We start from the raw sequence: 25723 nt of genomic DNA, 5'->3' as shown, positions 1-25723 counted from the left end.
CACTTGGTGGCACCCTCCCTTGGCAGCGGCTCCTTACAGGGCCCACGTTTAATGAGCCGTGGGGCCATTTCAGATCCACTGAATGCCCAGGGGTTCCTGGGCTGTCTGCCTCGCCCAATCCCTGTCCAGAAATGCATCAGGGCCACCCCACAAGCTGTGGCCAGTGATTCTCTGCCCCTGACCTGGCTTGGGGGCAGAGGTCTGGCTTGGGTGCTCATGCTGAGGAAGGCTAGGCCCCCATGTGAGTGGGGTCCCAATGAATCCTGAACTGTGCTACAGCTGCCTCCAAACCAACCTTCATAGTGCCAAGCCAGAGCAGCTGCACGTGTGTGACCCCAGGCGTGGCATGTTCAGGGGAGATTGGGTCACTCAGAGACTGCTCAGAAACACAGGGAGGCACCAGGAGCCTTTCCAAGCTTTGTTAGCCCCAGGGCCCAGTCTGGGTTCTGGGTGACTGATACGCCCCAGGCAGCAGCTCCAGCACTGGGAGCGGCTGGCCCCACTTAGAGAGTACTGGACCCACTGAGCTGACCTCCGGCCCCTGCTGTGTCCCATCAACGCCCAGCTCCACGCACAGGTGCAGGGCATTCTGGAGGCGGGAGAGGAACAGTTTAGGGGGCAGCACAGGCCTGAGGTCCAGAAGAGCTGGGTTCTGTTCCTGGCTGCATCACCAGCCTCCTCAGCCCCCGCCCTGTGCCTTAGTTTCCCCACCATTAAAAGGCAGCGATGGTCCTGCCCTGCACTACAGGAGCTGGCCTTTGGGCTTTAGAACATTCTACAGGCACCACTCGGGCAGGGCAAAGCTTTCCAGTAAATGCCCCAGAGGGACCTGGTTCCAGGATCCTGCTGTCCCTGCACATCTAGCCCTCATGGTGCCAGTGGGATCCCCAAGTCCAGGCGGGCATCCCGGAGGGGGCTCCAGCCATGGCTCTGGGGCTGGGTTTGCAAAGAACACAGCCAGGCAGGTGGGCCAGAGTTCACTTTGAGCAGCTGGATCATTCTCCACAGAAACGATCAGGGTAAAAGCCCTGAGGATGCAGCTGAGATGCCACGGGCTGGCTGTACAAACAAAGGTGCAGGGACGTTCCACATGAGACACTGAGCCCATAGCGGCCTGGGCAAAAGAACAGGGCTTGGTTTGACTGTGAGATTTGGGGGGGCAGCTCCAGCCAGGCCAACAGGGCCACGGTTGGGGACACACACACCCTCTCTCTCTCCCCGCCTCTCCCTCCCCACCTGGAGTGGCAGGCACTGGGGGGCTGTGCTCTACCTGGGCCGGCTTAGAGGGGAAGCCCCAGAGGCTGTCCACTGTGCCGACCTGAGCGTGGGAGCTGCAGCTGCTCCAGCACCGGCTACTGCAGCTGGACTTCTGTGGCCTTCCTGCTGGGGCTACTGCTGCTGCTGCTGAGGGGACACCGCATGCCAGGCTCGCGGTGCACCACACAGAGACACCACATGGCAGCGCAAGCTCCACCAGGACCACCAAACAGCCAGCATCCCCACCTGCTGGGGCTCAGGAGGGGTGCTGGCAAGGGCCTGTCCTAGTGCATTGTTAAATGCACTGAGCCCCCCTTCCTGCTGCCCCCCATACCATGCCCAGGCCACAAACTAGGGAACCTGGCTACCTAGCATTGCACCAGCGAGAAACAGACTGAGCCCACTGGGGCATGGAGCAGCCCCATAGTGGGGAGTGAGCTCTCAGGGCTGGAGCAGCAGGGCTGGCCTAGTACCCTGTGCCACATTTGCTTTCCCAACTCTATTAACCAGACCCAAAGCATTGTAAAGGGCAGCAGTTCAGCCAGGCCTCAGCTGGCACCCCAAGCAGGCAGTGCGAGCCCCACTTCCAACTAGCACTGGTGAATGCCCAGGGCCCAGCTCAGAGTGGACTCAGGGCCTTGGACAGGCATCCATTCCCGCTTTGCCTAATGCAGCCAGCCCAGGGCCTGGGAGTCCTGCAGGGACTGCCTCCTTGCCCGGAGATTGGGCAGCACCTAACCCAATGGGGCCTGGTCCCTGATTCCTAGTCTCCCTGCCCCCCAGTATCAGGGCCGGCTCTGGCTTTTTTGCCGCCCCAGGCAAAAAAGCCTCTGGCTGCCCCCTCCCGTCCCCCATCGCGGCAGGGGAGGGTGCGGGGGGGGGGGAAGGGCGGCCAGAGCGCCGGGGGGAGGGCGGAGTGCCCGGCCGGGGCTCCGCTCTCCCCAGTGGCCAGAGCGCCGGGGGGAGGGTGGCGAGCCCGGCCGTGGCCCCGCTCTCCCCGGCGGCTGGAGCCGGAGCACCACACCGCACCACCCCCCTCCAGGTGCCGCCCCAAGCACAAGCTTGGTGGGCTGGTGCCTGGAGCCGGCCCTGCCCAGTATGTCACACTAACTGCTGCCGGGAGGCTGGGCTCAGCCAGACCCGCATGGCGAACACCAGCAGCATTCCCTGCAGCACTGCGGGGCTCTTGCGGGCGAGTGAAAGCATGGTGAAGCTCAGTGGGCTTGGAAGGCCTGTCAGGGCCCAGCTGGCAAGGAGAGGGCACGTAGCTCACGTGCTGCCTGTCAGGGCCCACCCTGGGGAGGGACGGGAACCAGCTTCCCTTCCCCACAGCCATGACAAAGAACATTAAGATGAAACCATTCCCTGAGGCTCAGGCCCAGCCCTGTGGAGGAGGGAAGAGCTGTTCTCCCTGCTTTACACCCAGGGGAAACTGAGGCACTGAGTGGAACCCTGACTTGCCCACAGTCACCCAGCAGGCCAGAGACAGGAGCAGAATCCAGGTGTCCCTAGTCCCAACCCTGTGCTCCCCCTGCCCACCCCAGCACTTCCACACCCAGCTCTCAGGTATTGCTGCAGCTACCCCTTTCACTGGTCTCAGGGCAGGGCGCCTAGAACAGCTGCTCCCTTGGGCCCATTTCATCCCATGCCAGGGCTTCCTGCCACTCTCGTGCCTCTTGCACCTGGGCTGGCCAGGGCTGTTTCAAGCCATGGCAGGGGTCAGAGCAGCCTGAGGGTTGCCCTCACCAGCACTTGGCTACCTCTGCCCCCATGGGGCCACTGCAGTCACTGGGACAACTGCCTCCCACCCACCAATTCTGCTGAAATGAGGTCCCTGCCCATAAGGGGGAATTGCCCAAGGATGGATCAACCAGGGTGCACTGGAGCCCTCAGGCCCCTCTAGTCACAGCACTGGGCTCCACGCTCTATGGAGGCTAAGCAGCTCCGCTGTCCCCAAAGGCCACTGTCTCCCCCCGCTGATCCTGTGTGCCCCCCACCCCCCAGCCTGAAAGGAGATACTGCTCCGCCTGAGCACAGCGCCTGCCAGCACTCCCGGGCAGCAATTTCAGCTAATGAAAAGCAACGGAGAAGCGGGCTCGCCTCCTGTCGGCCATTGATGGGGAACAATGGGCCCCCCTGGGTTAGCATGTCAAACCCCTTGGCAGAGGGTAACGCGAGCTGCGGATTGCAGCCACTGAAAGGCACCCACCCGGCAGCGAAACCTAACACGACCGGCACAGAGGCATCTGTCAGCAGGGAAGGCAGGACAGGCGGCTGGGACAGGAGTGGTGTTAATGCCCAAGTGGTTTTAGCTAATTAGATGTAATGCTAATTAGCAGGAGGGAAGGGGGGGAGGGGGGAAGTCTGTGTCCCCAGCCAGCTTGCTTCCTACACTGAAGCCAGCATCAAATGCTGGTGCTCAAAATTCATCAGCCAGGCCTCAAAAAACTCAGGAGGCTGGCTCGAAAAGCGGGAGGTTGTGTGAAAATACAGGTGGGGTTAGTTGTATTTGGCTGCCGGCTCAGGGGCCTGCAGCTCACGCACTCAAATCAGTTTCAAGCTTTTCTCTGCCACTAGCAGCACTGTGTTTTCAACGCCCACCGAGAGTCCCAGCTCATCACAAGCATCCGGGAGCTTGAGAAAAAACACCAACGAGCACGAGACTCGCCATGAAATCACAAGAGCTGGCAACGCCACGGAGAACGTCACATCCACCCAAGTGGCCCAATTTCTCTCCCACAAAACCCCACCAAGTCAGTGGAGTTGAGTTTGGCCCTTCCTAGATCCAATTCACATTCCAGTAACTGCAGGAGGTGACTTGCAAGGCAGCAGAGGCAAGCCGCGCTGCTGGAAGGGGGCGCGAGTGCTCCAATAGGAGAGCTGTGCACAAAGGGAAAAGAACCAGCAGCCCCAGGCCAGGCAGGAGCAGGCTGAGTGTAGCCCCAGCGTACCGTGAGCCTGCGAGCACTGCCTGGACACACGAGGTGCCAGCTCTTGCCTAAGGGGACCTTTGAGGACAGCAGCAGGGCAGGATTTCACCCGTGTTCCACTGGAGTAGCCTGAGCTGCCAAGAATCTCTGCCCTGTGGAATAGACAGGACCGGTGGCAGTGCACCAGAAGACGGCTTTGAAGCTGCTCTGATGGCTCCAGTGCAGGCGTCAGATGCTGAAGCATGGGAGGGGGGGGGGGAAGCCTGCACACATAGGAGAGGGTGGGTTGGGGAACAGAGCGGTGGCCCGGCACATGAGAGAGCTGAGCTCTAGGCCCCCACTCTGCCACGACCTCTCCAGGCAACCTTGGCCAAGTCACTGTCTCGCCCTGGGACTCAGTTCCCAGCTGCGCATGGGGGACAGCAGCAGTCCCTGCATCTGCCTTGCCTAGGAGTCTGCAAGCTCTTTGGGACCAGGACGCTGTTTCACAGCTGCCTGAACAGTGCCTCACACAGGGGGCCCTGGTCCCAGCTGGTGCTCCTGGGATACTAAAAGTGCACAGGTGTGGGGAGACTATGGCTCAGACCCCAGCCTGCAGGCGTTGGGAGGAAACAAAGCATTTTCCCCTCACACTGTGCTCAGCTAGTTCCCAGCTGCCTGCGGAGGTCTGTTCCCCCAAACAGATTTGTTTTTGTACTGCTCACTGGCCAGCTCTGCTGGGCCCTGGAGAACTAGTGTTCTCCCCGCTGCTGTCTGTCCCAATGATATGTGCAGTGCTAAGCAGGGGCCAGGTATTTTTCTGTGATTTCAACTCTTCGTTAGCTTTGCACTTTGAGACGGGACTGTCGGAGGGTGGTTGTGACCATGGCTGCAAACTGACCCTGGATCTCAAATGCCTCAAACCCCATGGGGATCAGCTGCAAATGTGGGGATTTTCTGAGCCCAAAATTACTTCAAGGGGGGGGATTCATTGTTTGCATTAAGGTTACCTAATCAACCCACATTAGGCCAGGCTCCTCTAAGGCAACAAACCGTTCCTGAGGAGTTCCGAGGGCCAGGCCGCCATCCCCACATCCTCCAGCCATCGCTTGCTTCTGGCTACACTGGTATCCAGCCTGATAAAGAGGCCTTGCTCCCTGCACCCTGCCGTCTTGTCATCGGAGTCCCACAACATGCAAGAGTTACAACAGCCTCCCTGCCGAAGTCTTTGGGGTTCGTTCTCTTTTCCCCAGTTTTAGTAGTGGAGGGAGACAGCCCATTACATAACGCTTATAAAGGATTGGTGGTTTATTGTATACGGTTTCACCAATTTGATAATTAGATTAGATGGATTACTTGCGACTCACCTGCTTCGTTAATCTGATTTGTTTGCATGTCTTCAATTTTATGATTTTGCTCATTTACTTTAGTTAACACAAAGCTAGAAGTCTCAATTGTTTCTTACCCAGTTATAAGGGGCCAGGACCAATGGAATCCCAATAGAGAGTTCTGTGCCCCACCTAGTGGAAGCCCACAGAACTGCCGCGATAGTCCTCAGCATGTTTTTTTTTTGACGCAGCTTCAATAAAAAAAACACCAGAGTCCTTAAAATCGCATGTAATTTTCCCCATAGGGAGAAAAATCACAGGTAACAAATGCCAATAGTCGTGTTGCTTAATGCACTTCTGGAAGGCACTATGGTAACGAGAGTGGTATTAGACCTGGAATAGCATATTAACTCCCACTAAAATATTGCATAGGTGTCTCTGATGTCATAAACCTACCAGGTCTACAATTATCCACAGTCTTCAGTGGTCAACAAGACATGAATGTCTACGGCAAAACTCAACCAGAAAATCCCTTTACAAGCCCTCCCAGGCCTCCTTCAGACAGGGGATAAAGCAGCACAAAAAAATCACAGAAGATGGAAGGCAACAGTTCCTCTCAGATCCCAGGTTGGTCCTCCTGGGCTAGCAGTCAGAAAACCCTTGTCAAATCATCACAGCTGATCTGGCACCACTGACTGTGTCTACACTAGCACACTTACAGCTGCGATCACCACCACTGTAGCACTGCTGCCAAAAGCTGCAGTGTGCACAGGGCTCCACTATTCTCCCCACGAGGACATCTAACCCTGGTGTTAGAGCAGTGGTGCACAAACATTTCCAGTGGCATCCCCCTTACCGCTCATGGAATTTGTCATGACCTCCACCATTATTTGTAATCTGAAGTAATCCCTTACTTCTGTGCTGCTGCTGGCGGCGGCACTGCCTTCAGAGCTGGGTGGCTGGAGAGTGACGGCTGGTGGCCAGGGCATTCATGTTGGTTGTGGTGTGGGAGGACTATTTTTTTAATCCCGCTCTGCAATGCCCACTCTATTTTTATCCCGCTCCTGCTATTACGGCAGTGGGTCCTGTGAGATCCCAGTTTCTTTTCAACCCCCCCCCCCCCCCCGTCCCCCAGGAGGGCTCTCCCTCCAGTTTGCACACCACTGTGTTAGCGCGCACAGTGGTAAAACACTCACGCCCTGTCCTACCTAGCACAGTGCAGCGCTACCCACTGGTAACAAGGGCAGGAGACCTGCTAGGGCAGCCATGATCGGATAGCCACAGCAGGAATCTGGTGGGGCTTAGAAGGCATTGCACTTGTTGGGGTCAGGATATGGATGGAGCCTCATCACCCCACAATCCCCAGGGATGTGGTGGAGTCCCTAGCAGAACTTGCTGGGGTGACAGACTCCTAACAGACCACTGTCAAAGGGGTGGGCTGAACACCCATAAGGCAGCTGATGGGGCAGTTAGAGTGAACTGGAGACAGAGGTACACCAATAAGCTGCTATGTACCCACCTGGCAGAGGATCAATACTTCCCTGCAGCAACGGCACCAGGATTTGTCCTCCACTGTATAACAAAAACTAAGGAAATTCCCACTGGGAAAAAACTTGGTTAAACTGTTCAAGCAGAGAGAGTAACTGAAAGGGCTATGTAATAAAATAGCACTGGGAGCTTTAAAAAACTCAAAGAGCCAAAGAATTTTACATTAAGCTCACTCAAATATCCTTAACTCTGCCCCTCATATCGTTAGCACGTCTGGTGCAGCCATCCTGGTGGTTAGCCCGGTGCTTCAGGACATAAGCAAACCAGTAACAGATTGGTCAGGAAGCCACACCCCTAGGGTTATTCCCACTAGTGGGTCTCTTTGCTTAACACCTCCTCCTGTCGGTGACAGACCCTGGGATGAGACGGTCCCCTGCTCTGATCCAACCTGGCTACTCCTACGTCCTGTATAAGAACGCCTCAGCACGTCTCTGTGAGCCAGGTCACCGGCCCTTCCATCCCATCTGTGAGCTGGGGGCCAGCAGCTGGAAGCCAGGCACCAGCTCGTGGTCACTCAGCTCTAGGAATCAGACCCACTTCAGCACATGGGCCACTGCTCCCCAGCCCGTAGGAGAGCACTGCAACAAGAAGCTCACAGGCAGAGGGGCTGATCTGGCTCCAGAGCCCCCTGTCAGAGACCAGCATGCCCAGTCAGGGGAGAGGAGGGAGCCAGTTTCCTGCTCAGCTGGGCCAAGTCAGAGCAGGAAGGAGTCTGAGGACGGAGAACGTCCCTTGAGTTGGAGGTTTCCTATTGTCTGTTACACTCATTTTACCAAGGGCACCTCCAAGGCTGGAGCCCCGAGTCCCTGCGATGGGAAGAGGACAGCAGCACAGCCAGGGCGGTGGGGTTTTGCTTAGTGACCAACCCAAAGCCCAGAGCCCTCCTTTGTCTCCAGCTCTCAGAGCCGGCGCACCAAAGCGTTTGTCGCACGCAGTCCGAACCAGCCCTCCCCTGGCGAGGGCAGTGCCGCCAACTCAGCCAGGGGAGCCCTTTAATAATGATCACACAACAATCTCCATTTCAGATTTTCTTATCGTGTACAAAAGTGTCAGGTCATTTGAGATTCAGATCAGACGTGTTCCCTATGCCCCATCACCTGATTACATGGAAGGGTCCAAACCGTTAGCTGCCGTAGGCTAGCCTCCTTCCCCAACACCCCGTGTAATGTAGCGTTTGTGAATCAAAGGGCCTTTTCTCCCAGGGCAGTGGCAAAGGATTCGGCACCCATACTGGTTACGGCCGGGCGCAACCTGCTGCGATGGTTATTTATCAGTCCCACACTGCAAGGGGATCAAGGCAGAGGCGCCGTCTCAGCAGCTCCGAGAGGACAAGGAACGCTGGCATTCAGTGGTCTGTGAAGTTTGCCTTTCTCTTCTCCACAAAGGCTGCCATCCCTTCCTTCCGGTCATCCTGAGAGAGACAGAGGGGCTCAGGGGCATGGTCCGCACAACAGTCGCTCTCCAGACAAGCAGCCCATGGGGCAGCACCTATACTCACCGTAGCAAAGGTGGCATGGAAGAGCCTCTTCTCCATTTTATTTCCCTCAGTCAGCGTCATCTCGAAGGCTGAAAAAGAGGAGCCAGTGGCAGACGCGGGTGAAGGCAGAGGGGATGGCTGGGTGTTTAACGATCACATCTAGCCCGCTCCCTGAGAGGAGAGTCCCCCAAGGAGACCTAAAGGGTTTGTACTGCCCCACTGCAGCCTCACTGGGTGGAAGGCCAGAATCATGCACATTCCAGACCTCTGCTCCCCTCCTTCCACGTTTCTTTACCAACTCCTGGGTGGCAGGACAGGGGGTCTCCCCAGTCTTCACCGGAAGTCGGCTGACATTAAACCAGGGAGGTTTCAAAGAACCCCTTGCTCACGCGGAGCCACAGCACATTCGATTCCCCGCCATCCCCACCTGTTTGTAAGAACCCAGGACTGCACTGTGAGATCTCCGGGGGCAGGTTGGGGCTTTGGCAGGTGGGCAGGCCAGCTGGGACGGCTGGACGAGCACGCCAGCTGGATGTTTGTGTGAAAAGCATTGGCAGTGAAGGGGTAAACATTGGCCTGCCCATAGTCCCTGTTAACCCCAGGCCGTCACCCCATCTGGGCTAGCACGCCAGGCTGCCCGTGCACACGTCACTGCAGCAGCTGCACTTGGGCCACGTTTGCAAGGTTTTAGGCACAACCGGCAGATCTGATGAACCCAGGCTTATCTTCACAGACCATTATACTGCGATTGGCCAGACGTGAGCCTGCAGAGCAGGGGTCACAGAGCTGAAGGCCAGAAGGGCCCCCCCAGATCACCTAGTCTGGCCTCCTGTCTATCACAGGCCACCAACCCCACCCAGCCCCCGCACACTAACCCAGCAACCAAAACGAGACCAAAGTATTACAGCCCACAGGAGGCTAGACAGCCATGTGCCACAGGCAAGGAATAGGAGAGATGAGGGATAGGTGACAGCTGGAGACCTCCGACCTGAGGGGCGTTCCTAGAGTGGGCCATGGAGGGGGTTTAAAGGTGCAAGTGCCCTTGAAACCACGATACAGTAACTCCTCACTTAATGTCGTCCCGGTTAACGTGGTTTCGTTGCTGATCAATTAGGGAACATGCTCGTTTAAGGTTGCACAATGCTCCCTTATAACGTTGTTTGGCAGCCGGCTGCTTTGTCCACTGCTTGCAGAAAGAGCAGCCCATGGGAGCTGGTGATGGGGGCTTGGAACCAGGGTGGACCAGCAGCCCCCCTATCAGTTCCCCACACCCCTGAGTTCCCAGCTGGCTATCAACTGCCTGGCAGTTCAGCTGTCCCTCCCCCACTGCCATGTGCTGCTCCTGCCCTCTGCCTTGGAACTGCTCCCAGAAGCCTCCTGCTTGCTGTTCAGAGGAAGGGGGGGAAGAGGGGGACTAATGTCAGGGTGTCCCCCTGCCCCCGCTCCTGCCCCCCATTTACCCCATCTCCATAGAGCGGGGGGGGGACGACACGACAGGGCTCAGGAGGGAGGGAGCTTGCTGGCAACAGCTGCTGTCTCAACTTGCTGATCTATTTAAAAAGGCAATGTACTTAGAGTGGGGTCAGCGTACTTAAAGGGGCAATGCGTATCTTTCTCTGTCTCTCACACACAGTGTGTGTCTCTGTCTGCCATGCTGTCTCCCCTCCCTGTATTCGTGGAATGTGAGGCTACATTAACAACATGTTAACCCTTGAGGGCTCAGCTGAGTGCTAGTTCATCATTCAGCACAAAGGCATTCCCCAGGAAATATCCCACCCTCTGACTTCACCACCTCAACCAAGCTTCACAATCATCACCGTTCTGTACAGTATTAAATTGTTTGTTTAAAACTTATACTGTGTGTGTATATATATATATAGTCTTTTGTCTGGTGAAAAAAAATTCCCTGGAACCTAACCCCCCCCCCCCCCCCCCCCCCCATTTACATTAATTCTTATGGGGAAATTGGATTTGTTTAACATCATTTCGCTTAAAGTAGCATTTTTCAGGAACATAACTACAACGTTGCATGAAGAAACATAGTACAGTAACTCCTCATTTAAGTGCCCATTCCGGGACACAATTCCTCAGCAAGGCTGCCCTCTACGGCCACGGACCCAGAGTACCTCAGCCTCCCACTGAGCCCTGGTGGGGCCATATCAGCCTAGTGCACCCACCCCCACATTCAGCCATCACTCAGCACTGCCTGTACCTGCATTGACAGCTTCCTTGGCCATTGCTGTTACAAGCTTAGAATTCCCTGCAATCTTCTCCCCACAGCTGATGGCTTCTTCCAGCAGCTTCTCCACGGGGTAGATTTTGCTGACCAGGCCTAGAGTGGAGGGGGCAAGTTACTGGACCGTCAGCACTTGGCACTCAGCATTCCTGTGTCCTCCCCAGACACCACCATCCGAGAACACGTTCACAACTCCCAGCCTCTGACCAGCCACAGAGCAGAGCAGCGGTGCTCGTCGGACAGTCTTGCCCAGGGTCCAATGTCTGACGCTGGTAACGCAGAGCAGCTGCCATCCAGCAGACCCAGCGCATGAACCTCGGGTCAGTTAGCGGGCTCTGTACATGGCGCAAAGCCTCACTGGAGTAAAGCATGGGCATGGCCTAAGACACGACTGTGCATGAATCCCCCCTTCCAACGGAGCCCAGGCTACATTTCCTGTTAGCAAACTCCTCTTCCTTCTAAACCGAGCACAGCTGAGGGAGACGCTGGCATGGAGCCGCGGGATGCCATTGCAGCGCCCACAGAAAGCTCCCACTGTCACCCCACTTTGGAGCTTCCCCCTGCAGCAGAGAAATGCCCAAGTGAAGCCTGCGGAGGCCATGGGATACCACCATCCAAAGGCCACCCCATGCCGAGCTCCCTCTGTGCTTCAGACTGAAAAGCAGCAGGCACCTTGCTCCCAATTCCCCCTTTACCTCCCGGCAGCGAGTCCAAATGAAACCACCGGTTCCGGAGCGGACAATAAGCATGTGCCCAGCTACAGGGACAAAGGCCAAACTCCACCCAGGAGATGGAATGGGGGGGAGGGCCGTTACCGTTTCTAGTCTAGCTACGGGGCAGAGGGCTGCTGTCTACGCAGTGCCATGTTCCAGTCGAGAGCAATGCGGTCCCCTCCACCCAGCATTAGCTGCTGACTGCATCCCTTCCCGATGGGGATCTGGCCACCCCTCATAGGACCACGGTGTGCAAAGAGCTGCCTTCCTGTCTGGACCCCTCGCCTGCTGGGTTGGGCTGAAGAGCTCCTGAGCTGATTTATCACTATCAGCTTCCCCACAGGATCTGGGGAGCAATAGTGAAGGGAGAATGCCTGGGGGAGGAAATCCTTCCCAGTAATGTCCCCTTCTCTCTGAATGGTTTATCCCAGGACACGGCAAAGAGAAACGACGCCAGGCAGTGGACCCTCTGCACTAGGAGTGCAGGGAGAGCGGCTGGGCAAACGCCCGGCAGAGATGGGATCAGCGTGGAAGAGTTAGTTGTAAGAAAGAAGAGCCATGTGCCCCTAGCAGCCTCCATCCAGGTATGTTCCTAGGGGACACCTTCGCATGCTGGCCAGTCTGCAGCCTGGGGAAGCCACCTCCTGCTCCGCGTTACAGGGATGGCTGGGCCACACATGCAGCAGGGAACAACCAGCTTTAAGGAACAGTGATGGATCTGCACGCCGCAGAGCTGTGTGGCCCCGTTGTGCCTGGCAGCAGAGGATGCACTCTCTCCCCTGACTTGTTTAGTTAACTGACACATGCCCAAGGCACAGAGCCAGGAGGGTCTCAGTCATCTACAGATGGGGAGCCCTTCCCAGGAGCCATGCGTTCCGGAGAAGGGCATGAAGTGACAACTTCAGTCAGCTGGCAAGTCCCAAGACTCACCCGCATCCAGACCAGAAATGATGCCTGAGCATCTCTCATGGATTGCCCTCTCACCCACACCACAGGTACAGGAAACCTCCCCTCCCTTCCCACCCAGTGCCACAGGAGGAGCCTGGCGGGAAGGCGTACACACTTGTGCCCATACCTGCTTCTTTAGCTTCCTGAGCAGAGATCCTGTCTCCGGTTAGGACCATTTCCATTGCCAGGGACTTGCCGACTGCTCTCGTGAGTCTCTGAGTCCCGCCAGATCCTGTGGTTAATTAAGAAGGCCGTAATTAGCTTGCAAGGGTCAGTCAGGAGGAATTTCCTAAATAAACACAACCTGATCACACACATGTGCAACAGGTCAGGTCTGTGCACTCAGGGGCGACAGCACGGCAAGGAGAAGAGGAAGGGGTGGGCAGGGAGACAAGCTGTTGGATCCTTATGTAACACAATGTAAGATACAGGCGCATTTCTACCTGCTGCTGCTATTTTATCACAGGGCTCTAGCTTTGCCCTGGGGCTTAAGGATGTCACCATACCCCATACCCCCACCCCATGGAATTATGGGGCACACTTGCCTGCCATTCTCTCTGTATGTAACCACTTGAACTATTCTCTGCACAGATGTAGGCAACGGGACCCTGCTACAAGTACATTTCTTGAACATCTGGGATCTGAGATCGGGGCAAGCTCAGGAATCCCTCTCTTTTTATGGGTCTTTAAAGTGACCATGTGATTGACAGCTGTCCTGTGCTCAGACACAGGCATGCAGGTCTATCAATAGCTACCAGTCAAAAATCAGAGGGTAAATCAGGCTAATTACTGAACGCAAGGCTCCAGATAACCCAACAATAGCACCACCTGACCTTGGAGGAGATGGGAGGGGTGTCTAATGGACAAGAAAGTAACCTGACAACACATCTAGCAGGTTCAAGACCTACAGATTCCTGGTGTTAGATACATACATGAAAAAAAACGATCACCTGCCAAGCCCAGAGCATTGAAAAGCAGCAGGAACAGCGAAGGAGGAATGGGACCAGAGATTGGTGTGGTCATTTTAAAGAAGGGAGGAAGACGCACGCCAGAGATCGGAGCGGGCTTTCACTGTGAAGCAGGAAGTTGTCAGACAGTGATATTTGTCTCTGCATACCTCAAGAGGGCTGTCAACATTTGAAAGCCTGGTAGTTAGGGATTCCGAACTAACCAAGCCCATAAGAGATGCCTTGGTCTGAACTGATCGCACTCATGTCTTTATCTGAGTGACCAGAATGGGTCAGTTTCCATGCTCCGTCTACCACGTGTCACTGGGACTCTCACAGTAACTTTCAATGTGTCTTTTTAAAAGCGTTCATTTCCCTAACACCACTAGCCAGTGCCAAGGATGGGAAGGAGCTTGGCCACCCTAGACGCTCACAGGCAGGAGTGTACTCAACAGGGGTTACCTGGAATAGTTCCCAGCAAGATTTCGGGTTGCCCAAACTGCGCCTTCTCGCCAGCATAGATGATATCGCACATCATGGCCAGCTCACAGCCACCGCCCAGCTTCAGGGGAGAGAGGGGCATGGGTTAGAACTGGCACAGTGCCACCCGGCACATGACGTTTTTTTGCAATCGAGCTAGGTCTCATGGGATCAGAGGCCTCACAGTCTGTGCTGTATTCATCCACAGCAGGGGAGGGGGAACTAAAGTCACTTGCCCACAATCACCCAAGGAGCATGTGGCTGAGCCAGGACTTGAACCCCCTTCTTCCAAGTTCCCATCTGATGCGCTAACCAGCACAGAGCTATAGAACTCACTCAAGGAGCCCAAAGAGAAACAGCTTAGTACAAAGCATTCCAAGGCCCATTCCTCTCTTCCAGGAGGGACTAGGGGGTGAGGGATGGGACATTCCCCAAGGGGTCAAGGGAGGAAGGCAGAGCTGCTTCCTGGGCTAAGCAGGAGTAAAAAACTCCACAGCCAGAGCTGCAGGGAAGGAGCACGAGTTTGGATGCTGCTTATCCTGCTGCTTTGACTCAGAAAAAATTTCCATTAGCCCTCTACATAAAAAGTATATTAAGACTATCACAATTCCCAGTTAAGACTGGCATTTGGATTTGCCCGGAGCTGGCTGAAACAATGACATCGAAGTTAACCACAGTACAATATTTACCAAGAAACATTCTAGGCTGCAGGGGTAGATTAAGGAATGGAAAACCCAAACTCACAGCATATCCATTCACAGCTGCTATGACCGGCTTCCGGACCAGAGAGACTTTGTTCCACTGTGCAAGGAAATTGCCCCCGTAACATTCCTGGAAGGTTCTGTTCTGCATCTCCTTTATATCTGCTCCAGCTGAAAGAGAGAATATTGTGTAGACAGGATGAACTGGGAAATGACCATCCTTGGGCCATGTATTGTTGTAGCCCTGTTGGTCCCAGGATATTAGATGTTATTCAGCAGAAAGGAAAAAGAGCTCTGTGTAAGCTCGAAAGCTTGTCTCTCCCACCAACAAAGGCTAGTCCAATACACGATATTACCTCCCCCACCTTGTCTCGCTAACATCCTTTGATCAGTAAGTGGTCCACACTAGATTGGTCTGTCTAAAACTTACAGGGGCCTCTTGAAATAGTTTCAGGTCCAACCCCTGCCTCCAAGTTGCCCTCATAAGATTTGTGATTTGCAGAAAAGAAAAAAAAAAATTCACAGAAATTGTCCTATTTTGTAAAAGTTTTCTTTCCTCCTGTTACTATGTGAAAAACTGATAGATGGGGGAAAAGGACTACACTCAGAACTCCCTCACTGAAAAAGAGAAATATTTTCTCTACTTTTTCCACACAGTGATCTTAGGGGTTACTTGTAGGAAGAGCAGTAGGTAACATATGCTCAGACAAAGGTGTGATGCTTAAGTCGAGCTTCTCTTTAACAAGAGCACCTGTCACAACACATGCCTGAAAGACATGGTTATAGCATCTGGCCTTAAAAATAATCCCCCATCCTTGGAGCTTCACACTGGGTTCTCAGTGGCAAAGCCAGACCCTAGCCATGATTCAGGTGTGATTTGTTTTTTTGCCGAGGGGAAGGGCTGGAAGCTCTAATGTTTGGACATTTAAAATCCACACTGAGGGTACGTCTACACTAGAAACGCTGCGACTGCGCCTCTGCAGCGCTGAGGTGTAGACACTGCCTGCAGTGACTGAAGGGGTTCTTCCATCGCTGTAGTAAATCCATCTCTGCGAAGCAGCGGCTGGGTCGACTAAAGAATACTCCCATTGACCCGCAGTGTCAACATTGGGATGAAGGTCGGCTTCATTACATCGCACAGGGCATGACATTTTTCACAGCCCTGAGCAACGTAGTTAAGCCCACCTAGCTGTGTATTGCAGGCCAGCCCTGGGAAGCATCCTTCACTAGCCCCTGGTACAAGAGGGGCCTTTCCCATCTCTAAAGCTCACGAGTCTCTGAACGTTCTGGGGGAGCAGCCAATCACTTGGGATCCCCAGAATTATCAGTGGCTTCATGCCTTGCATCTCTCACACACAACTGGGTTCTCCCCTTTTCAAGAGGAGTGGGGATGAGGCTCCTCCATCCAAAACTGGACACACGACAGAAGTCACCGATTCCCCTTCCCAAACTCGAGCCCCTGCAAGTGCTCCCGCTAGGAACAGCAGAGCTCCCTAGCACTGCCATCCACAAGGGAGGGCAACCAGAGGGCAGCTCCCAGTTGGGCTCAGAGTTTTCCCGTAGTTCTCACACATCCTCTTCACCGGGAGACACAGCATTTAAAAGCAGCAGCCGTCACCCCGAGGCCTTTGCAGCCCCTGCGAGCCCACCACCTACCAATGGCAAGCGGGTGACTAAGGCAAAGCAGCTTCCAGCCCACCCACCTCGCTGTGGGACGTGCTGAGCGAGCCTCCCCAGAGAGCCCCGGGGTGCCCTCTCTGCCTACCTGCGAAGGCTTTCTCGCTGCCGGTGATGACGATGGCTCCCACATGTGGGTCCTTCTCAAAGAAGTCCAAGGCCTGGTTCATCTCGTTCATCAGGCCATCGCAGAGGGCATTCAAGGCCTTGGGGCGGTTCAGCTGGATCACTCCTACATTCTGCTTCGCCCCCTTCTTCTCCACCACGAGATACTGGAACTGAGTGCCTGCCGGGGGAAGGGACACCGGCACATAGTTACAGCAGTGAGTGGCATTGCATGGGATGGACCTGCTTTCCGGCGGGCTGGGATCCCCCTCCTATTCTGCAAGGGCAAGCACCCGCTCCTCCTCTGCCAAAGCCACCCCACAATGCTCTTCTGCTAGGGCTCCCGTGACCACGCCCCTGCATCAGTGTGGAGCAGTTCTGTTGCTTGCTGACTCTGGGCTTCACAAGTCTGCTCTGCTGGCTAGTGTCCTGCACTGAGAGTGACTCAGGATAGGGCTGGCGTCCTGTGGTTACGAGCACACAGTCAGCACCCACCTGCTACTTTCCCTGGCATTTCTACAATGCACAGGGCTTGCCCCTGCTAGCTGGGGACTGCACAGCCTGGCCAGAGGCTGTGGGAGTTGGGCAGGCTGTAGGGGCCTGCCCTCCAGGGCAATGGCCGGTGTGCAGCTCAACTATCCCACACCCAGACTGCTAGAACTCCTACCCTGTACCTTAGGTGACTCCACATTTCATTTCAGCCTCTGGCTGACAGCTCTTTAAACCCCTTCCTACCTGCTAGAACGGAGAAGCATTCTGTGTCTCTCCACCAGACTGCTGCAGGACTCTCTCCCTTACTGTACCCTCTCCTAAAGCCTCTTAGCCATGTGTTGTGGGGAGGGTTGGGACAGATGACCTCTATTATTCTGTCCCTTCTCTCAGCCTTCAGCGTTGGCCCCAATCCCCACGGATCTAGTGCTTGGTTCAGAGTTTCCCCAGGGAGCAGTGACACTGACACAGTCTTGTCTATTTCACAGCTGGGGCTGGTTCAAAACAACCAGAGCCTTGATAATTTCACTATACTGCTGCTCCGGAAAGCTCTGTGCAGCAGCAGAGGCACTGGGGAGTCTGCAGTCTCAGGCAGATAGGGCTGCATCTGATATCCCATTTGGAAGATTTTGTTCATAATCATTAAGGCCAGCAACCTAATAATTCACACCTAGCTCTTATTTAGCAATTGTCAGCAGAGGATAGAGGCACTTTGCAAAGGTAGGTTGTACCATTATCCCATTTTATAGATGGGCCTTGCTGGGTAAGGACTAGCCTAAGATCACACCAAAAGTCAATGGCAGAACTTGGCACTGAACCCAGGAGTCCTGGATCCTAGTCCAGCAAAAAGTGACAAATGAAATTGTAAATTCTGCAGAATCATAGACTTTAAGGTCAGAAGGGACCATTATGATCATCTAGTCTGACCTCCTGCACAACGCAGGCCACAGAATCTCACCCACCCACTCCTGTATCTGAGCCATTGAAGTCCTCAAATCATGGTTTAAAGATTTCAAGGTGCAGAGCATCTTCCAGCAAGTGACCTGTGCCCCACGCTACAGAGGAAGATGAAAAACCCGCAGGGCTTCTGCCAATCTGCCCTGGAGGAAAATTCCTTCCCAACCCCAAATATGGCACTCAGCTAAACCCTGAGCATGTGGGCAAGACTCACCAGCCAGACACCCAGGAAAGAATTCTCTGTAGTAACTCAGATCTCACCCCATCAAAAGCCATTGGGCATATTTACCACTAGTAGTCAAATATGAATTAATTGCTGATGGTGTAAACTCAATCCCCTTCCCATGCCATTGGTAGGGGGGCATAACCAAGCCTTCCACATGTACCTCAAAGGTAGCAGTACACTACAGAGGACAACCTGCAGAAAAGCAGCAATAATCCAAGACACTTCTGGGTTAAAAGGTGCAGCCTCCACAACCAGGAACCTCCAATAAAATGCATTGCACTTGAATAAAAATCCCTTCAATTGTTCTGGTTACATTTATTCCTGTGTGCGTGTTCTGGTACGATTGGCATCTCCCAGACTATCTGCTCCTCTTAACCTGAACCTGCCATGTCCTCAGAATGGGGATTTTGTGATGCTTTTTGCCATAGCAACCCTGTCCCAAGCACTGGTTTAGGGCTTTGCTGCAGAATCTAGCAGGAGACAGATCCGCCTGGGAAATGCTGCCCCATTCTTTGGCCTCCTTGGATTATTGGGGGGAACCATCAAGAGCAAAATTTTCAAATTGAGGTACCTGGAAATCCATACGTAGGCGCCTAATGAAGTGGCTTGGATCTCAGAACTACTGAGCACTTACAAGTCCCACTGGAGTCAGTGTGAACTACAGGTGCTCAGTAATGTTGCAAGTCAGGCTGCTTTTACATAGGAGCCTAAATACAGATGCCGGTGCGTGCCGTCAGGAAGCCAGGCATGAAAATCAAGGCCCATATCATAGGTTTTTAACTCATGAAAGTTGCCTCCCCAGGCTTGTGAGAACCTGGCCAATGATGGGGTTCAAGCTCTGTCCTCACTGTAGCTGGCCTTGACAGGACCCATTTTTCTATCCAGACCCTGCTTTACATCACATCAGCAGCTGTGACCCCTTTGGCAGCACCACCAATGACAGACCCACCAGTGAGCCTGGCTGCAGGCACTGATTAAAGGGGCACTGTCGATTGGAATTAAAAAAAACCAAAATCATTTTCTGATGCTCTGTGCAGGGGCACCATAAATCCAGATTTTATTCTTAAATTCCAATTTAAAAGTGTCTAAAAGATTTCCCGCTCCTCTGCTGAGTTTTATAAGGATCTTTTTCCAATTAGCTGTCTTCCCCTCTCTGACTAGCCAGGAGACCAGTGAAACTGACTCTGCAAGGTGCTCTCAAATGCATAATGCACAACTGAAAAGAGAGGAAAATATTTTTTCCCCGATCAATCCTTCAGTTATGGGAATGTTGCGCCGCACAAGGGGCTCTGTTCAGGAGTCCTGCATCATATTGGAGGACAGGGGCCTTACGTACAACTTTAACAACAGATGGCACAACAGCAAGGTGGATTTTCAAGTTGACCTTGAAGTTGGTGCCCTTTGAAGTCAAATTCCTGAATTAACTGCATGGAAGTGGACTGATGGAGTATACTGATCTATATATGCACCATTAGTATGAAAGTCTCATAAAAGAGCAGCAGATCTCATCTTGTGTAAACAGAATCAAAGCATTTCACATACACGTCTCTCAATATTTCTGTATTGCACCTAACCGGTGCTAAGTGTAATTCATACACCGTTTCATAGCTCTCAAAGCATTTTTCAAAGGAAGGTCAGGATCATCACGCCACTTTACAGATGGCGAACAGGAGGGGAAATGATTGCTTTTCTGCACAGGGGCTGCAATTGTTCTGGTTGCTTACTCCACAACTGACATCATAATCCTCCACTGGTGAGGTCACAGTCACCTCCACAGCTGCCAGTAGGACCTTAAGTGAGGACATTTGCAGGAAGACACTTAAAGGAACAAACATCCTGTTTACACATCAGGTCCTGCAGAATGTTTATTGGGCAATAAAACTTATTTAGCCTAATAAGCATTATGATGGCTAGCATCTACCTTGAGTAACCAAAAAAAGGGGAGAAGAATACATGGAGAAATCACAAGGGTTGCATCCCCAGGTTTAAAAGAAAGCATGACCAGATCCAGTTTCCAACCCAGCTCAGACTACAGCTCCCCTCAAATACACCAGGAGCATCAACTCCAATATGCTGCTCAGCACGAACCTTCCACTGAGAGAGCACAATGCCTGAATCCTGCTTCATTAGTCGGATTTGAAAGAATGTTGCCCTAAAAAAAAATCACGTTAATAATTTCCTGTACGAAAGTTATGGGAGCCAATCATACATGCACCCACACTTCAGACACCCATCCATAGAATCACAGAACTGGAAGGGACCTTGAGAGGTCTTCCAGTCCAGTCCCCTGCACTCATGGCAGGGCTAAGTATTATCTAGACCATTCCTGACAGGTGTTTGTCCAACCTGCTCTTAAAAATCCTCAATGATGGAGATTCCACAACCTCTCCAGGCAATTTATTCCAGTGCTTAACCACCCTGACAATTAGGAAGCTTTTCCTAATGTCCAGCCTAAACTTCCTTTGCTGCAATTTAAGCCCATTGCTTCCTGTCCTATCTTCAGAGGTTAAGAACAACAATTTTTCTCCCTCCTCCTTGTAACAACCAATCCATAGGACTTTCCACACACACGTGAGGAAAAGCAATCCAGGCATATTACAGAGGCTGTGTAAATAGATTATCCAGCAGCTACAATAGCTAGAATTGCCAGATACGTATACACAAACTAAATATAGCAAGTCTCTTCACTCTAACCCACTCACTAACACTCCTCAGCAGACCTGCAATCAAATGAATTTGGCTGTAATTTCTTTTCTCAACATTAAAAAAAAAAAGTTCGGTGAGAAGATGTGAGCAATATTTTTATGCAAGGCCCTGCGTATCAGCTCCTATTGCATCAGCCCTCTCCCCCGGTCAGTAATGCCAACTTGGATACACAGTCTGTTCCTCCCACGACTATTTTAGTTCCATTTCTCATCCCCTCCCCTTATTTCAATCTGCCAAACCACTATCTGCGCTGCGTGTAAGTCTCTCCTGAAGCCTCACTTCTCCTCCTGAAGAGTGAATAATTTCACATGACACTAAGGCTTTGTCTACACTGGCAACTGAAAGACAAAACTTGTGTCGGTCAGAGGTGTTAAAAAAAACATACACCCCCGAAAGACAAAAGTTTTGTTGAGGACAAGTGCGGGTGTGAACAGCGCTTAGTTGGCAGGAGCGCTCTCCTGCCGACAATGCTAACGCCACTCGTTGGGGTGGAAGTTTGTTGGCAGGCGAGAGCTCTCCTGCCAACAAAAAACAGTGGCTACACTGCGTGCCTTTTAGCAGCACAACACAGCCATGTTGCTAAAAGCTGCGTAGTGTAGACATAGCCCAAGTTATGTTCAGCCTAGTCTGTGTCTGTCTTGTTTACTCTGTATTTTATTTGGGGCTGTTGTCACGTGTACCTTGTACTATGACGGGTACGTTGTCTGCGCTTCACAGAGCAACACAAACTATTCTCCAGAGCATTCAACAAATGCCCAGAGAACCAACAGTACAAAGCAGGAGGAATCTAAAGGCTCTGAACACACTGAGCTAGAGTTAGTGCTGCAAAACTGAAATTAACATTCCCGCGACTACGCCAGAGCAGCCTGGCAGAAGCCAGCCTGTAAGAGGTCAGTCTTTTGGTCGGCAATTAAAACAGACCCTTATTTTTCCATCATCCTCACCACAGCAATGGTGGGTGAGGAGATTTGGGCCTAGGCCACTGGTAAATTTTATGAGGCTGGTGTCAGAAAAGAACCCGGTACAAAATAATGGCCAGTAGGAACCCACCTGGGGGTAGCTCCCAACAGCCATTCAGTTTCCCACACGAGTGGCAGCCCAGCTCCTAGCACCAGCAGCATCACAATGTCCCCTTACCAGCACGCCTGGAGACTGACCTTGCCTCTCAGCTGGCCTGAGGCACACTGTAGGGCAGCACGGGGAAGGCTTGCCCTGCTGCCCATTCTAAACCTGACCTTAGCTACAGATTTTCCTTCTCCAGGGCAGCACATCCGGTCCCTTCCACAAGCCCTGAATTAACTGAGAAAGAAGTGAATGTGGAGGCCTCGCATATGGGCTCCTGTCACCCTGAGCCCTGCTGGCATGCCCTTTGACACATCCACATCAGCCACAGGAGCTGTCTGCACAGGGTGAGGGAAGAGGGTATGACCTGGTGGCCCCTGGCCAGTCCTCAGGCAAGCCCCTGGAACCAGACTGAGGCACTGACAGCCGTGAGGTGCTGTCATGAGTGCACAAGGCCTCATGCCCACAAAGCACGGTGGGTACAAACAGTGCCTCAGAAGTCAACAGGACTGACAGCTCCCCCGCCAGCTCGGAGGGGAGACAGGGCAGCAGACACAGCTCTGGCATTACTTCCACCCACAGTGCAATGCAGCCCTGAGCTCCTGGGCAGCACCTCCAGGGGTGGGGAGCAAGCAGCGAGGGAGTGAGACAGGAGCTGCTGGGGGAACCAGGTTCATTTGGATAGAGCAGAGCTCAAGTCAGGAGAACTTTGCCCTCTGCTTTTGGACAACAACAACTCCAGAGCCGGCCACACTGGCTGGGCCTGAGGCCCCTGCATGAACTTCCAGACAGCAATCTCAAAGCATAGCACTGCCCCCCACACTGACCTGCAGGAACCCCCAGGCCACAGGGTCAGGCTGACAGAGAGGGATGGGGAAGTGCAGGGAGCCAGTTCTGTGGGGCAGGCCCCTCTCCCGGGAGGTGGGGGAGCACACACAGGCAGAGCTCACCAAGGCCCAGAGGGGCTCCCCACACCACCCGGCACACAACTGGCGAAGCTAGCCAGAGAGGGGAGCGATCGCCCGATGAGCCAGCCGGGCAGGGGCAGCAGACTCCAGAGCGTGGAGCTAGTGTGCCGAGCACCCTGCAGGGAACTAATCACCCCACTGTCCCCCAGCCCCCCACTATTCCCGGCACACCAGTCCCCACAACCAGCCCCCGCACTGTCCCCCACTCTACCCCCGGCCAGCAGCCGCCGCTCACCCGCCGAGCTGAGCCGAGCCGGGGCTCGCAGCAGCAGGCGGACTGGGGCCCAGGCCGGGCAGAGCAGCGCACGGAGCGCGACAGCCATGGCGGAGCTGAGCCACGGGACACGGAGCCCCGCCCCCAGCACCCGATCGGCAGAGCCCCGCCCCTGCCCCGTCCCCAGCATCTTCGTCGGCATAGCCCCGCCCCCTGCTCGCGGGTGGGTTCAGGGGAGGGGGCGAGTCAGGGGGCTGTGGGTGGGTTCAGGAGCAGGGGTGATGGGCCGTGGGTACGTTCAGGGGATGCTCGAGGGTGTAGGTAGGCTCAGGAGAGGGGGAGAATCAGGGGGCCATGGGTGGGTTTGGGGGAGAATTGGGCAGGTTCAGGGGAGTGGGGTGGATCGGGGGCCGTGGGTAGATTCAGGGGAGAACTGGGCAGGTTCAGGGGAGTGGGGTGGATCGGGGGGCCATGGATTGGTTCATGGGAATATTGGGAGGCAGTGGGTGGGTTCAGAGGAGGGGAAGATCGGAGAGCCATGGTCAATTGGTTGGGGAGGGATAGCTCAGTGGTTTGAGTATTGGCCTGCTAAACCCAGGGTTGTGAGTTCAGTCCTTGAGGGGGCCATTTAGGGATTTAGTTGGGGATTGGTCCTGCTTTGAGCAAGGGGTTAGACTAGATGACCTCCTGAAGTCCCTTCCAACCCCTAATATTCTATGAATGTGACTGATTTCATGGTGTTGCTGAGGTGCTGGTAGATGCTGCAGTCTTCCTGCTAGCCTGGCCGGGTGTGATCCCTCACACGGTCCTGTACTATCTGAGCTGGAGCACTAGTTACATGATGCAATGCTGGGCCCTTCCCGGATCTGTTGTGCCCTTGGGCAGCATTTCTCAGCCCGGGCCGGGAGCAGAGCATTCTAGTTGCATCCTGGGACAGAGCATTGAAATTCAGCTCAGCCGTCTGGTCCCAGAACTGCTCAGTCAATAAACAGCTGTTCCCCTGCTCCCTAGAACCCTCTGGGGTGGAGGCAGCTGGGCTGTGAGGCCTTGGCCCCTCTGGGAAAACACTGGACAGCTCCTCTCCCAGCACAGCAGCACCCAGCATTCCTTTGAGAGGAGGAGGCAGGCCTTCTTATCTGTCCTGATTGGGTACTGTCCCCTCCCAGCCCTTCTAACTGTTGGAGGACCATGTGATGTCTCTGGGCCTAGGCAGTGCTGGAGGTCTAGGCTCCCTCCCCCTCTATCCCAGGCAATGCTCTTCCTTTGGGTTGGTGTGTCAGCTCTCTACAACGACTCCAGCAGGGGCCAGAGAAGTCTTGATGCACCCATCACAACACTTGGTTGTTTATTAGCTCACCAGGAATGTAGTATCTTAAAAGTATCATATTTCCAGGGAGAGAAGGATCAGATGCACTTGTCTTAACCCAATTGTCCCTCCCTTCTGAGCCAAGTGTCCAGTTCCACTTTTAGATTCTGCAGCTTATTTGTGGATTGGGTCATCTAGGAGCTCCCACCCCATGACTTCAGTTTTTATACCCCATTTACAGGGTTGAGTAGTGACCCTCTTATTTCTATTGGATCCTTGCCATCAGAGCTCTTAGATTTCAGCTCAGTTTCTCTGCTGCTTCCATCAGTACCCAGTAGATGGCACTGTTGGATAGCATATCTCTCACCTTTTCTTAAGGTTTTTTGTTTTCTTCATTTTAAGGATTATATTTCTCTATTAACCCCTACTATTAAATGGAATTTCTCTCTACTTACTCATTTATTTTAATATTCCAGGGTTACACACTGATTAAGTGCTTATCTCTTTAAATATTCTTTCTCCTTCTGGTGCTATAGCAATTCTTATCACTTCTATAATACAACAGTCATTTGAAAAGGAGACCTCCTTCATATTGCCTCTAAGTTAAATGGACATAGCCTGTACATTCTTTGATTATATAGTACCATTAATTGCCCATCTTTCAGTGCTTGCAGCAGAACAAGAGACATTCTGCTGAAGGAACAAGACAGGTTAATCACATATAGAGAGGGGGGTCTAGCTGACCACTACAGTGGACCAATGTACAGATATGGATTTGGAGTAAAAGCTAGTTGGTTTGGATTTGCTGGGGTATTAGGAAGTGTGACCTCTGGAAGGTTTCTGGGTGTCACAGCAAGCTATTCCTTAAACATTACCTCCCATTCCTTAACCGGTTTATTTGACTTAGAGTTCACCACAATTGGTCAATAGTCCACTCTACAGCAGAAAGCAAGGTGCTACTCTTTGTTTGTCAACCTCTGGGGTTCCCTGGAGCCAACCAGAAACATGGGATGCTCTTCCACATGCAGAGTTTGTCTGTGGAACAAGCACCTGAAGAATTTGATGAACATCCCATATCTTATTCCTGGTGTTTGGCCATTTCTTAGATCTACACTAAAAAGATAATGAGGAGTCTGGTGGCACCTTAAAGACTAACAGATTTATGTGGGCATAAGCTTTCATGGGTAAAATACCCCCCTTCTTCAGATGCATCTGAAGAAGTGAGGTTTTTTTACCCACGAAAGCTTATGCCCACATAAATCTGTTAGTCTTTAAGGTACCACCGGACTCCTCATTGTTTTTGTGGATACAGACTAACATGGCTACCCCTCTGATACTACAAAGCTAGGTTGACCCAGTTACACACCCTGAGGGTGTATTAAGTCTACCTAACCCATAAGAACATAAGAACATAAAAAAGGCCGTACCGGGTCAGACAAAGGTCCATCTAGCCCAGTATCCTGTCTACC

At 53.3% G+C, this 25723-nt stretch overlaps 1 protein-coding gene across 1 annotated transcript; it reads right to left on the bottom strand.

Moving 5' to 3' along the window:
* Nucleotides 1-8055: 8055 nt before the first annotated feature.
* Nucleotides 8056-23122, bottom strand: ECHS1 (enoyl-CoA hydratase, short chain 1). Its single transcript, XM_034776709.1, has 8 exons — nt 22970-23122; nt 16310-16507; nt 14588-14715; nt 13826-13925; nt 12544-12648; nt 10732-10851; nt 8541-8608; nt 8056-8453 (listed from the first exon to the last, which is right to left on the bottom strand). Exons 1-8 carry the CDS (start codon nt 23055-23057, stop codon nt 8388-8390), a joined length of 873 nt encoding a protein of 290 aa, XP_034632600.1. The 5' UTR covers nt 23058-23122; the 3' UTR covers nt 8056-8387.
* Between the last annotated feature and the right edge of the window lie 2601 nt (nt 23123-25723).

Source organism: Trachemys scripta, chromosome 7 (genome assembly GCF_013100865.1).
Source record: "Trachemys scripta elegans isolate TJP31775 chromosome 7, CAS_Tse_1.0, whole genome shotgun sequence".
Lineage (NCBI taxonomy): Eukaryota > Metazoa > Chordata > Testudines > Emydidae > Trachemys > Trachemys scripta.
This window is presented reverse-complemented; position numbering and strand designations above follow the sequence as displayed.